Raw genomic sequence first — 15,101 nt, 5'->3', positions numbered from 1 at the left:
TCCATTGAAACAGTTATTATGCGAGGTATTTCGGAGCGCAAGGTGCAGAGGGCCCCGGGCCGGCATGTGTCAAATCCCGGCTTCGCTTCGTGCGGGTTCGTGCGTCGTCGACGCGCGTCGGTCCGCTGGCGCGCGCTGTATTTGACGGGCCGTTTCTCAGTGTACGTTGCGACTCCCGCAAGACAGGACGTGTCGAGCGTTTGGCTCTTGCTATATTCGGTTGACTGTAGAGTTCTAGGAACAATCTTTCTTTTTCGCAAAACCGAACCGAAACACTTTACGAGTTCGAGCGACCGCTGTTTTCCGGGATCACACATCCGAGTTCTCGCGTTCGCGAGTGAAAAAATCGCAGATCCCCGTCGTCAGGAGTGTCGTCGTTGCACGTTGCGCGCCGCATTGTGTCACGGCGTACGTACACACGGTGCACGCATACGCACACACCATCGCATACAACGCAACGCCGGGCGCGCGAGAAGGACAGAGACGGTTTGAAGAAGAAGAACAGTGACAGTCGGAGGGCGCGAGGGAGCGACAGAGAGACCAGCGATCGCGGGTGCCGCAGCGGAGAAAGGAAAGGCGGAAGGATTATTCGGACAACATGGCCACCACGATCGACGACCGGCAGGAGTTGTTGGAGCAATTCCAAGCGGTGAGTCTCCTCTCGGATTTTTGTGTCAGAATCCGGCGTTATCTCGTTTCCGGCGCCGAGGATGTGGATTTTTCACATTTTTCCGTCAATTTGCCGCCGACGCCGGCGGCGCGCGGGTTTCCTATCGATCGCCGGTTTACATCAGCATGGAAAACCCACCCTCGTGTGCAGCCGAGCCGCGAGGTCGACGACGCGCCGGGTGTTGCCCGCCCCTGCTGTCAGTCGGCGCCCTCCCGCGATTTCTGTAACCGGAGCCTCTCTGCGCTCGGCAACGTGTGTCCCTGGGACTTTCGCACGAAGAGTCTCGCTCTCGCTCAGCGTCGGTTTCTTTTCCAGGAATCGATCATATGGTTCACCTGCGAGCGATAAAATGTGCGAGAAAATGCTGAAACATTTAGAACAAGAGATTAAATCTATACACGTCAAAAGAGATATATATATATATATATATATATAATATTTATTTTACTTATTAATATTGATGAGATCACAATATATGTACATATATATATATACAGAACACATGAAATTCCACAACAGAATACAACGTTTCTCTTGGCGTTCAAAATATTTCGGGAATTATCTCGAGCCTGTTTCAACAGAGTCTCTTTTTTGGGTAAATTGTTTTTCTTTTTTCTGGATTTAGACACAAAGAACACATTCTTTCCCATTATTATGTGAAGACCCTATTCGGTAGAGTGTCGTATAACGTTTTCTACGGAAAAACCGGTCGGTCGGTCGGTCGTCGACGAGCGCTTGTAATCGCAATGATCAGAAAACTTTGGGGTGATATCTGGATTTAGTTTCGGGTAGTTCTTTTTTTTTTTTTTTTTTCAACGAAATGTACATCCGAGCACGTGTACGTGCCGTACAATGTACGTACGTTGTAAGCAGCGGTGCGTTTAAGTACGCTCGTTATACGCCACACGGTACTCGTTATATCGCACCTTGTGTTTATGCCGCATTTGCCGTCTACCGCTGCTGTGATCATTTAGTTCGGCGCGTATAGAATTGACGAGTTGTGTTTCGTTACGTGGACACGCTCTTCATTTTAGTTGATAAATTATCGGCTATTGAACTGCAAATGAGATCACGTTTAATTGTTCCACATATGACGATATTCAAAATCGCGAAGTTGTTTACACAATTTTGCGCAGATTTTTGTCGCGAAGGAAAGTTCGATCGATGCGTCCACTCGTCGCACATTTCTGTGGACCAAAACGTTCAAATTCACAGATAAAATATTCTTAAACATTGATTCGCGATACGGTCGCGTGATCGTTCAATAATATTGTTCTTCGGGTGTTATTAACAACTGTAAACACAGGCGGTGATAAAAAAAAAAAAAAGAGAGAGCAACGATGCTTATCGCAGTTGAGATAATAAAATCGAATATAATGATTAACTATTCAAACAATTGACAATAATAATTATCAACAACTTTGATAAGGAAATTTAAAAAGGGAACTTTATTACTTAAAAAATGTACAAGTTGCTCGAGTATTTTTTTGTATACGCATAATAATATAATAATATATATTCTTATTAATATATATTAATATATTAATATATATTAATTTTTTAATATATTCTTATTAACTCATCTTAATTAATGTAAATGGTAAGAAACGCATGGATGTGTTGTATATTAAAACGTTGTTTTTAAAAAACATTGATTCAATCGCAACAACTTTTATGCCGAAAGTGACACACGATTGCTTTGATTACTTTTTATACGGCACGTAGTAGACGACAAGCTACAGGTTCATTTGCCACGACTTTTGGACGCGCAGTCAACCTCATTACCGCGCGATTGCACTCTGTGCTCTCCGCGACAAGCCCGTTTTCACGGTTGGCCGACTACGAGCGCGACGCAACACGGCTTGTTTCCGACGTTGTTTTTTTCTCGCGCCTCCGTGACTTCGCTACTATCTCGAAAAGCGACCTGCCTCTCGATACAGCCAGTTAACCTTTTGCGGTCCGATCAAATATCAGGAAACGCGAGCAGATATTACATATTCCACGTCCTTTTTTTTTTTTTTTTTCATTTACGCGTGTCTATTTCGCGCGACGTTTAAGAACCAGTTTTTCCGCTCCTTATAGTATCTTTATGATCTTTGTAGCTCTTATAAACGGATAAGAGAGAATAAAATATAGATTTTGCGTGAGTCATCGGTGAAATAAAATATTTTTTCGTGCGACTAACCGACTTCGAGAGGATCGATATATTTTTTTAAACACACATGCACTCGCGTGACCGGAGTGCATTGACGACTGCGTTTTTTTAGGTCATCGTGCAACAGAGTCGTGCAAATTTTGCACGATTTTTTAATGGCTTTTTTTAAGATAGCGTGACACTAACCGGTACCGGTGTATCAGATTCCAACGTGACCTCCTGCAGCAGGCAAGTTTGCAGCGAACACGAAACATTTAACGAGGTTTTATCGGGGAGGAAGAGAGAGAAGTGCACTCTCTCGCGTTTACACATATATATATATATATGTCTATGCACAATCTAGTTAAATTTAATTAACGCGAACTATTTTCATTTAATTCATTCATAGTTGCGAGATTAGGAAAAACACGTTTTTCGCGACTTATTAAATCAAGCTTAATTGAAAATAGAAACAATCTATTATCTGTTAAATTAAATTTTTCCTAACAGCGGTTTAATTCAAGCGTCAAACTCGCGGTAAAGAGTCGATAAAAATATTCGTAGGATAATTGATTGCGTGTGGTTGAAATTCGTCGCTTCCGGTTGTATAAAATTCTCGTTATAGATATTCGATGCGGGTAAACACGTTTCTCTTTTATAGACTCCGCTCTCTGGCGTTCGCGACGATCTCTATTTTTTACGTACACTCAGAACGATCGGAAATATTTTCCCAGAATGTTTTTTCTCGTTTGCATTTTTTATTTGCAAATAATATGAAAAATATCGGTTTCCAACGTTTGACGAAAACCGTTTTTGGAGTTTTTGACGAAATCGTCGTGATTTTTAAAACATATTCAAAAAACAATTCGACAAATTTGAATTTCGACTTGAATAAATCATTTATAACATTGTCGATAATTAATTGTCAAAATGATTGAAATATAAATTTGGTTTTAGATAAAGTATTAACGTACTCGTCGCGATAACGAAATTTTATTGACAAAAGGTCAATATTGCGATACTACAACTTATAGTCGTCTTGTTTGTTGTTTGTGTGCGCGCGAAACTCGGACGTATTAATAATAAAGGCGAGAGCGAAAGACGAGGAAATAATGACCTTGCGCCTAGTACGAGCGAGATGGCGAAATTGTTCCCTTCCGCTGGTGTTGCATTGTCGAGAAAGTCTTCAATTATCTTATTGATCGCGTTACCGGTGCGAGAGGAGACGCACAACCCCTTCCTTAACATCCTGCGTGGCGAAAGTGCATGCGAACGGTGCGCCTAAGGGTTACACTCCGTGAGGGCCACCACCCCTCTGTGCTGAATCATCACAGACACGTTGCACTTTAAAGCTCTGATAAAACGCCACGCGCTATTCGCGGAGTGAGATAAGTTTATTTTTCACACACAGGAAACTTCGACAAGAAAAACTCGTAAATATTATTTTTATTGCCTTCAGCGCAATTGTTGTTCGCCGTGTCCGTTTGTTATCGTCTCTCATTATATTTTAGATTTATTTCCGACGCAAGAGTTCTCTTTTGAAGAAGAAAATATTTATTTTATTTATATTCTCAGAAAGAAAACAATAATATCGAAATTAAATATAAGATTGTGATTTACCGTATTTGTTATAAATATTTTACCTCTGTGTCATTTGTCAATGATTGTTCTTGAAGAATAAAATCCTGCTGCAATTTTACGATAAGGTACAATGGTCGTGACTGGACAATCGTATCCTTTGTACGACTTCGGAACGTCACAGAGCGAGAGTAATTAGACTGGCGCGCGCGAAGTTTCTCTTCTTTTAAGATTTTATTTTTTGCTTGAAACCCACTTGGCTGGAAAGACAAAAGTGTTAAAGAACAGTTCCGCCGAAGCGTATCGGCACTTTTCCAAGGGATTACCACCCTCTCTCGGAACATCGCTCTTGACGCGATGACTCTCAACCCTTACGCATTCGAGCGTGCCTAATCTACGTTGACATAAGCAAGATTGCGAGAGATGCATATTCACATATTATATGAGACAACGGATTGCACGCGTGCGTGTAAAAAGTATTAAAAAGTAATAAAAAAAAACGTTGGTTTTACGGTGCGAGCCGTATAACAGTTGCAAACATATTTATTTTGCTCTTAATTAACGATATGTAAATTCAAAGCGTTGTTACAATTCCACTGTTACGGCGAAAAGTTATGATATGAAAACAAACACGCGAAAATAACAGGAAAAAAAATATTAGAGTTATATTACGTCGATGTTATGGTTTTAAGTTTTCTGCTATTAAATTTCTCGATAACACATTTTTACGGTTTCAAATAAAATTTTCAACAAACTCTTGTAAAGTTTTTAATGAAAAAGATTAATAAAACGGAGATGTTTCATTGTGTGCAGATTTTAATAAATATTGTGCAAAAATTACAATTTAGACAGTTGCTCTCCGCAACGGAGTCGACGTTTTCGCGATTAAATTTTCCGTTAAAATGTAAAATATTTCTTCGGGAGGCATTTTCGCGTGCTGACCCAGTAAAACCCCTGGACATACTTCGTGTGTTATTTTAGTTTTTTTTTTTTGCAGATTGTTGAAAAGTAGCGCGATAACACGCAAATGAAAGGGACAGACGTGGAATAACCGGAAATGTGTGTGCGCGAAATCGAGCTCTCTCGGGGCTCGTGTTTCGCTCGTATTTCCTATCCGACATTCGATTCTGGAATTTCGCGCTTTACTTGTCAGCGCAGTCAGTTTACCGTGTCGACGAATTTTTTTTCTTTTTTTTTTTTTTCGTGCCGCACCATTGAGCGCCGACGTTAATAACTGCTCGGAAAGAATCAACGGTAGAAGAACAACGTCGTCGAAATTAAATCGATTTGTATTTATTCCTTTCGCTTTGATTCTTGTTGTTCTCATAATCATTTTTATTATTTGAAATTTGCATCAGAATGAAATCCAGTTCGAGTCGAATATATACGCGTACATATTCAAATTGTGCGATGTAATGTGTGTGTGTGTGTGTGGGGAGGGGCTACTGTGTGTGACTTTTCGGGAGAATGTTATTTACGCGTCATATGTATCCAAGGACTTATGCGTACGCAGGCAAACCCGATTACTCCAGAATAAATACTGGAGCACGTGCACGCCACCACCCGAGGCGCGCCGTGTCGTTGCGTTGGCACGTGCCGTTCTTTTCTTATCCGGAAACCGCGCGCCGTTGGTCTTTATAAAAAAAAAAAAAACAAAAAAACCAGCGGGAGACCAACTGCTGTGAATTGGCGCTCTCACTCGCAACTACAAAGAGAGAACAATATTTACGCAGATGGAGCACGAACTTGTAACTTTTCGTCGAAATTCCCGTTCTCCAGCTTGAGCGACACAAAACTTGTTAATAGATTTCTATTAAAATAATAAGATATTCCGGGGGTGCTTTTCATTCGAAATTTTCTTCGTCAAGACTTAATCGAGTTCCTCTTTCTCGCGCGACGAAAAATTCAAATTCAAATTTACATCGACTGCGATGACAAGAATTACGGAGTTGTGTTTGATAATCAATTCTGAATTTTCCGTCAACACCTTGAGCTCGAGTTAATTAAAGCGGCAATTAAAAATAACAATCCCACCGCTTGTCCCGACGGTTGTGCATAAACCGTATACGGAGGCGGTTGCAGACTGTTAACATGTATCTACGTTTCATGCGCCGGAGATTCTTCGAGATATCGCGAGAGAACGAGAAAAAAAAGCGTGTTGTAGTGAGCAATAAGTATTTCATAGTTTCGCGAGCATGAAATTAATGCAAGAAGAAGAAGAAGAATTACGTGCCGACATTCGCGCGTGAAATATTATACAAGCTGTCGAATTAAGTTAAAATTGCACGGTGTGGAGCAAGAGACAGTGGCGGGAATGAACATTGGGAACGGTACTCGCGTCTCTTTTAATAACGGTTACCGGATTTTCATATCTGTTTCGAAACGTAGCCATCTCTAATCTTGTTCTTTTTTTTCGTGGGAAAGTAAAAAGTCAATTAAAAAAGAAAGAAATTTCTGTTCCATTAACGGTGCTAGGAATATTTTAACACTACAGAACCCAACAGAGAACAGTTACATGTGCACCTAGTTCTATCAAATATTCGTCAATTTGACGGATATTTAAAGAGCATTTTTATTCGTTATTATATTTTAACTCTTTTAATATTTAAATGATTAACAAAAGCTCTTTTAATATTTTTTTTTGGTTAAAATAAAACTTTCACATTTAATTTTAAATGATTTATTGAATTCAGTATTTATTCTATTTCAGTATTTGTTCTAAAATAAGTGAAAAGGAAAATTTTTTAATTTTATATAAATGCATAAAAAAATATTATTTAATTTTGACAGTAATTTTAATTTCAATTAATAATCAAAATGTTTTATTTTAACCCAGAACGTTTTTTGCAAGTAGATTGTATTTCTGAAATTCCGTCATTTTAACGGACTCGTTCCTAGTATTAAAGAGGAAAACCACACAGAGTTACTTAAACGCACATCGAATACGTAGTAAATAAGCGTGTTCTTTATATGCATGTAATTTTCATGTCCGACAAACGTCGCGATGGAAATTGGTGATAGCAGCGCGCGTGCTTCGGTATATCGGAACGTCATTGGCGTTTACCTCGATAAAAACAAGTGCAAGGAGAGATAACGCGTTAATTCGTTTACGATCGCGAAATTAGTGCATTATTGCACGTGATGTTTACGTATGCACGTTCTAGATCCACATTCTCCGAATTTCCTGTGCGTCAGAAGCCGCGTGCAAACAGGCGCGGCGCGCGACTGCTTTGAGGCTGTCTCTTATCATTTTATAAGGCTTGACAATACCTTCCAATTGTTGCTCAACCGACGATTGCCACAACGCGATCTGCAATGTGCTCCGGATTGTTGTGCAATCGCACGCCGTTAGAATAGTAAATGGATCGACTGCTCTCTGAAAAGTAAAGATCGTTGCGCAATGCCGCAATGCTAGGTCGGCATATTGTGCCCGCATCGCGCCCGTATATTTTCGCGATCCCAGTGGCTCTCAATCGTCAGATACGTGTGACAATGATCTATTTTTTTGCGCGCGTTTCAATCCCGTAAAGAAAGATTCGTAATTGCGAGCGATAGAAGAGTTTTTTTTTCGCGAGAAAAGTATACGACGTTACAAATTCGGCGGTGAATCACTCCTATCGTTTACCACACCTTGATCGTAAAAGAAGGAGGACAAACGAGGCGATCGGTTACCATGAGATAAACATATATACGCGGGGACACAGCTACTACACAGTGGCTGGAGCTATTGTCGCGCGACATACTTTTAAAAACCGCGGTTCGTGTATTGAGAAATTGAATATCGAAGACGAGATCTCTCTATAAACAAAAATATATATTTTTTTTGTTAACGATTCTTTAAAATAATTTTAAATTAATTTTGTATTTTATGAAATTCAACAAAGATCGAAGTTTGCATAAATTGAAGAGAACAACAATATGGATTACGAAAATAATAAAAATTTTCGTCCCGCATTTTTCAATTTTTTTTTCTTTGATTCGATAACCGAGTTTTCTACGTTATTTGATAAATTTTCCTGCATAACGGTGTGTTTCTGTCGCAAATATGGCGCGTATGCAAATGCATATAATGTTTTCCTTGTTCGGGTGGAGCTTGCGATCCGCGAGGAATTCCGCTTGTATATAAGGTTTGACTAACGAGAACGCCATGAATGCGGCCGTTTATGACGGGAAAACTTATCGCTCGAAAAACCTCTCTCTTGCCAATGAGAGAAAATTAATCTCTGAATTCTCTGTCTGGCGCCTGCCGCTTATGCGGCCGGTCATTTTTATTGCATGCGCCGCGCGGCTCGAGTTCAAATGCGAAGTCCTTCAATAAAGTGAGCGTGCGGACTCGCACACAAGTGTCACTTCGAACTCGAGATTCAAGTACTCGTCCTAATTACAAGTTGTACGTGTACACGTGTAAATATTGTCCGAAGTAGGCTGAAAAATAATACTTTCAGCGTCTCTATCTTTACAAGCAAAATATGAAAAAAAAAAAAAAAAAAAAAAAACAACTCTTAAGTGAATAACGTGCGCGCTTTTAAACAACCGGGAGTTACAATTTATCTGTAAATAATAAAAAAGAAATTACGGTTATGAAATTTGTAAAAGAGACAAATGCGAAGATGCAATTTTTTTACATCGATTGCCGAAATAAAAATTTGTACGCGCGCGATGCTCAACAAAAAACGCTCATCAAAGTTGCGCGACGCGCCTAATCAGAGCAAAGTAATTTGATTTCGAGCGTGCGGACTCGCTCGGCAGCTGGTCGTATCTCGCGTCCTTTCGTAATTAACCGTGCAAATACTGTTTAGTCGGGCGACAATTATGTCTACGTACACGGTGAATGCTTTTGCTGCCATTGTTTCGTCTTTAACGTCGGCGTTAAGCGGTACATAGCAGCTGTTTGCTTGCGCGACGTCGTTTCAAGGTGTAACGCGGAGGGCAAGGTGAAACATCTCACCGCGCGGTCTCCGTTTTCTTCGGAAAACGTTTATAGCAATTCCGAAGAAGAAATGAAAATGTCAAAAACGTGGCCGATTTCTTTCTCAGCTGCGGACGCAAACAATATACATACGTCTTCGGAACTAATTCTCACGTGTACAAGAAACATTGTACACGTACGTGTGTTTAGTCTGCGGCGCGCGTATGCTACACGCGTCCTTTGTCGGGTTCGGTTCCCACGCTTAGCTCTCCTTAATTGCGCCCTGTAGTTATAATTAATCCTTTCTCGAGCGTAGTACGGGCAAGAGATTCCGCGGTTGAAACAAGATGAAGTGCGATGAAACGAGTCGTTTTTATCCGCAGATACGCGCACGGAGTTCTCTTTCTCTCTCGAGAAAACTGGTTTAGATCTCGTTTTAGGAATCGCGAGACGTAAAACCGTAATCTTAGAAAGAAATTTATGAAACAATTTTTTATTTATTACGGAATTATTTTTCTTCGAGAATTGCAGAACATTTTTCTACGCGAATACAAATTTTAAATGCAACGCCCGTTATTGTCCACTGGTACACCTGGAACATCGCTGTCCTTTTCGCGCAGCGGAGAATATCTCTTATGAGAATGCACGAGACACGCGGCGGAAGATATACCGCTCGAGTGGGCCGTCCGGGCAGCAGTCTCGTCCTACGAGATTTGCAAGACAGACTCCGAATTTATCGCCGTTGGGAAAGAATATTGTCCCGACGGTCTCTCCGCAAGAGAGAAAATAAATTGAAGTAACGTGTAAATTGCAACTACGCAATTGAAAATTGCAATCGCATACAAGTTAGTTTTTTTTAAATAAAATTTTAGTTTTTTACATATTTTCACAATTTTTTGCGTGCACAGTGGAAACTTAAAGAGTATGTCATTAAGTAATCGTGAACAGTTCGTTTTCTCTCTCTCTCTCTCTCTTTCTTATTCCCTTTGCGTGACGCTTTAATGGAGGCTGGGTAAATATATGTTCAGTGTGATTATCCCTTATGGATAAATGAGGTATCACGAATTGATGAGTCAGGCGGCGGATATATCTTCTTACGGTACTTAGATGGCGGCTAATAAGTTTGCTCGAGTTACCGATTTGGTCGTGCAACAGTGTCAAGTATTGCTATATTTCAATCTGCCAAGTCGCGGCTTTGCGTTTCGCTCGCTTTGCTCCTTCGTCGTCATCGTCATTGAAACTCAATCATCATTGTTTCGCGTGAAGCGAATGACGCGCGCAAAGTGGAGCGAAAGCAACGTTTTTTTCTGCGATTGTTCGCAATGTAAATATATCGCCTCGTATGTGTATGCGTGTGTGCGCACGACACTTTAAATGTAAAGATATCTTATTATCTCGTTTCTTTTTTTTTTTTTTTTTGTTTGTTTGCAAAACAATGCTGCGAATTTTATAAATATACATGTATCCTCGCGAGCGGGGGAAAAAAAAAATGAGAACTCGCGAAAGGAGGAGAAGCAACGGTGAAATGGAAAATAATAAAATAAATTCCCATGTCACTTTTCCAACTGCCGCGCGCGCGTACGCGCAGGTCTCGCGCAGGTGATCCCGTTAATTTAATACGCGACGGTATGCTAATTGTCCATCGCGCCGCTTGATTTTTAATTAATAACGCGCCGTGTGTGTATTAGACAATGAAACGTAATTCCCCGGTCTACGGGAGAGATTAGATTGAGAGGGAGAGAAACTTAATGGGGCAGGCCCTCTCTCTGATTACCGACCTGGGAATTTATTCGCTCGCATCCGTTCGTCGTTACATACATTACTGCGTTCGTTGTTGTCATTGTCGTTGAAACTATTGCCGGTTTTGTCGTTTCCTCACGGCCAATTATCAACGCAGAAGTGGAAGTCGCGGTCTAACCGCGAATACTTTAAATTCCGCGTGGAAGAACAGTGAAGCTACTGTCGGAGCGTTCCACGCTCTGCGCAGAGGCCGGTTTGCAGAAAGAAAGAAAAAAAAAGAGTTGCACGCACGACGACGGCACGAAATATTAAATTCCACGTCGTCGTCGTCGTCGGACGACAGCTCGGATGTTGCTGGCTGATAACTCGCGAAATTTCGATTCGCTGCTAACATCAAGCGCACGCGCGCGCGCGCGACATTAATACCAATGAAGTACAAGACACGCATGCTCGACGTGTTTATGTACTTATTGTTAGATATTTCGCGCAAACAGTGTGTGTTGAGTAGATTCACGGCGTCGGCAAATCGTTTATTGTTTGGAAAGAGCAGTGGATTATAATGTTAAGCGTGAAAATATTAAAATATTTGCACAGAGCATTATTTATTATAAATATTCATTTATTATGTTTATATATTTTGCTATTTTTATCAAAATTAAAATAATTATATATTTTTTTAATTGATTTTTTTTAAATTACAGAAGTTTGACAATGTATAAAAAACAATACGAATAGTAAATATTTATTATAAATATTTACTTTTAATATACATAGCGGTATGATATATTCGTTTTTATCAGAGTTTTTTTTTATTAAATTGACTATAACATAATATATACATTATAGTGCTTACATATTTTTTTTATAGAAGTGCATTTATCTGATCCGCGCCCACTTTATTTAATCGATCGATCTTTGGATCGCCCAAAATGCGATAACTCTCGTTATCTCTCTTGCCTCAGGAACGGGGAGCAAATCGACGCCATATATGGTACGCGAGATCTCCGAAGGAGATTTCGTCGACATGAATAAAACATTTTGTGAATTGCTCAGCTTTAAATATTTATGATAATAACGCCGTCAACTGTGATGTCCAGTAATGACTGTTCGGGAAGTCGCGACTGTGATACAGCGTCGGAAACAGTTAAGATAGATACGATTACGGGAAAAAAAAAAAAAAAAAAAAAAGAAACACTCTCGGTCCGTCGATGCCCGTCCGAGTGCGAGTTGTGAGTCAACCTCCTCGGTCAGTAGAACTCGCGAGCGAGTTTGATTTGACGTCATCGGTGTCATTACATTTGGAGTCGATGATTCATTTGACGCGAGTCTCAAATGTTTTCACTTCCGCGACTTTCGCGCACAACTTCGTGCATTTTAAACATTATACTTTTCCGATTCACTTCTTCCGTTTTCTCCTCCGTTACGCAATTACGGTGTCGTGTCGTGTGCGAACATGACCGAAATCGTTTTGTTGACATGCTTTTTGACTTCACGAAACAAAATCCAAGAGAGCGATTTTTGCTTCTTCCTGCGTTTGCTCTGCGCTTCGCCGATTGTTCTTTTTTCTTTTTTTTTTTTTTAACGAAGACCGGAAATTGTTATTGGACTGAAATCTGTTCGATATGCTTTATGCAACTGCACGAGACAAAGTTAAAGAGCAATTCTTGATTTTTGTTTGCGATTTTTTTTCTGTAAAAGATCTCTCTCGGAGATTGTCATTGGAACACCTCACCCGCTTGTATCTCGACAAAGGTACCGACGGGCTCGACGGGCGGTAAATCGCTCTTGGAGCAAAGCTCTCGGCAATAGCGTGAAACATTGTTTTGTTTCGGTAAAACAATTACACATCTCTCTGTATCTTCTTTCTCTTCGTCGCTGTGTGCGTGATTAAGCGCGGCGTTGGCGGCGGCGGTTAATTAAATATAGAACGGTTCATTATCGGAAAAGTGATTAAATATTCTCGCGTTTATGAGCGCGGATGAATAACGCACCGAGAAGAAAATTGCTACATCAGAACCTTTGTCCGTGATTTATCGTGAGTCATGGTGTACGCGAATTATTGCGCTTCGAGAGAGACGCACGCACACACACACACACACACACATGGGCGATTGCATGTAACAAAACTCGCGAGAGAAAATCGGTGACATTCGAACGTGTGATCTTGAGTCACGATCGGAGGAGAGAGATCACAGGTCATCGTTTACGTATTCCAGAAAATGGAATTACGCGAAACGACGAGATAAATGTTCGCACAATGTAATATTTTCTAAGTTTTGGTAAAAAGAATAATCGAACAAATAATGATTGATAGTCGCTTCGACGAGCACTTTAAGTAAGAGTTACTTTCAACGTCTAATCCGAACGTTCATCGCACCTGCACTTAACCGTTAACCTTCGCAATGTTTCGCGAGAGTGTATGTACTGTACACTCGGTGTGCAGAATCTGGATTTTTGCAACTGACACAACCGGGAGGCAATTGCCGGGAGAAAAGAGATTGTGGACGCTTGCGTCGATCGATCCGACGATTTGCCGCGTGCGATTGGAGCAATTTAATCACTCCGTGATTAATTCCGATATCGATTAGGTTTAGATCTCTCTTTTGCGCTCTCGTTTATACGCGAATCGAATCAAGCGGCGCGTGTAACACGAGCGCCGAGCAAGACGCGCCGCGGACGAGATCGCGTAACCAGAGAAGCGTTCGATAGTTATCGACTTGTGTGATAATGACAGGTGCATCGGTAAAGGCTGCGGTCTCTACGTTGACATCAAGAGTACATACAGTCGACCGCAGTGCCGTCGCGATGTGCCTGGCAATCCTCATTTTTTTTTTTCCAGCGCGTTTCTCGCTGCGGTTGGCGCTTCGGCGCCGTCGCAGCTTGACTTGCGATATCAGTCCCGCGTCCCTGTATCTGGTTTCCGTCTCGAAGCAAGATTTCGTTACGAAAGAATGTACAAGTAAACGGAAGTAAAACGCCCGCTCGGCGTCGATTTTCATCCCGCCGAGAGATTTGAAATTTATCTGCATGATAAATTTATAAGTTTAGAAAGGGACTTTTTAACCGCAGCTTGTTTTATTTATAGAAATATTAATTTATTCTAATTAAAAAAAACATTGTTATTTTAAAATATTAAAAAAAACTTTCATTTAAAAAAACTTGGTTCTGTGAAGCAACGGAATTTTTGTCGTACGTTTATGTTTTAAATTGCAAGTAGGTGATGTGGGAACGCGAGATGATTCCCCTTCCGATAATAGTTTAGAAAATTATAATTGGATCTCTTGAATTTTTGCTTTAACCGTACATTTCATCTTCTCGATGGAGGATTTAATCTGATGCCGATCTGATGCGCTAATTTTATATTATTTTTGCTCCAATCGATTTAGATATCGCATATGGCGGATTTATCTAATCTAATTTGTCACACATTCGTCTAATCATACTTTTAATTGACACTGGTCGTGATTATACACGGAAGTCTAAATATTCAACGAGACAGAGAACAATGGGGTCTAAGTAAAACCCCGCGGCACAAGATTTTATGAGAATTCTGCCGACGAGTTCTTCCCGCCGTAAAAAATATATCGCATCGTTTATCCTTCCTAATAACTAACGGTAATTGAGCTTAGGCGTGCGATTAAGCGTTATAAAATCTCACTATGTTTTCATTCATTCCGTTTAAGGCGGACAAATAACTTTCTATTTAACAACAATGCAACGTCGGAGTTTTTTTTATTAACTCGACTTAAGCGGAGCACTTACGACGTTTGTCGTTAAATTATTGTTTATGCACTTTCACCTTCACGTTTTCTCACTCATTTCATTTGCAGGAATATAATTGCAGAAATGTAACCGCCGCGTTAAACAATGCAAAATACGCGTTTCCGCTTTTCTTTTCTTTTTTTTTTTTTTTTTTTTTTTTTTGCGAAAAACAATATTTGGTTGACAGGGGTCGAGACTCGCTCGCTTCTTATCGCTTGCTATATCCGGCTGTTGTTGTATCGCAAGATCTTTCCGGCGACGACGTGAGTAGCGTTTTCTTTTCTTCGGCATGTATTCCCTTTTTTTTC

General features: G+C 40.5%; 1 protein-coding gene across 1 annotated transcript in view; it reads left to right on the top strand.

Annotated features, from left to right (window-relative positions):
* Positions 1 to 437: 437 nt before the first annotated feature.
* Positions 438 to 15,101, top strand: part of LOC109852958 (plastin-2) — a 28,592-nt gene continuing 13,928 nt past the window's right edge. Inside the window, exon 1 of the mRNA XM_020424616.1 lies at positions 438 to 649. Within this exon, the coding sequence (XP_020280205.1) occupies positions 599 to 649 (51 nt within the window). The 5' untranslated portion in view covers positions 438 to 598. The remainder of the gene's footprint in view (positions 650 to 15,101) is intronic.

The sequence above is a fragment of the Pseudomyrmex gracilis genome, unplaced genomic scaffold (genome assembly GCF_002006095.1).
Source record: "Pseudomyrmex gracilis isolate BER0280 unplaced genomic scaffold, ASM200609v1 scaffold_41, whole genome shotgun sequence".
NCBI classification, from domain to species: Eukaryota; Metazoa; Arthropoda; class Insecta; order Hymenoptera; family Formicidae; genus Pseudomyrmex; species Pseudomyrmex gracilis.
This window is presented reverse-complemented; position numbering and strand designations above follow the sequence as displayed.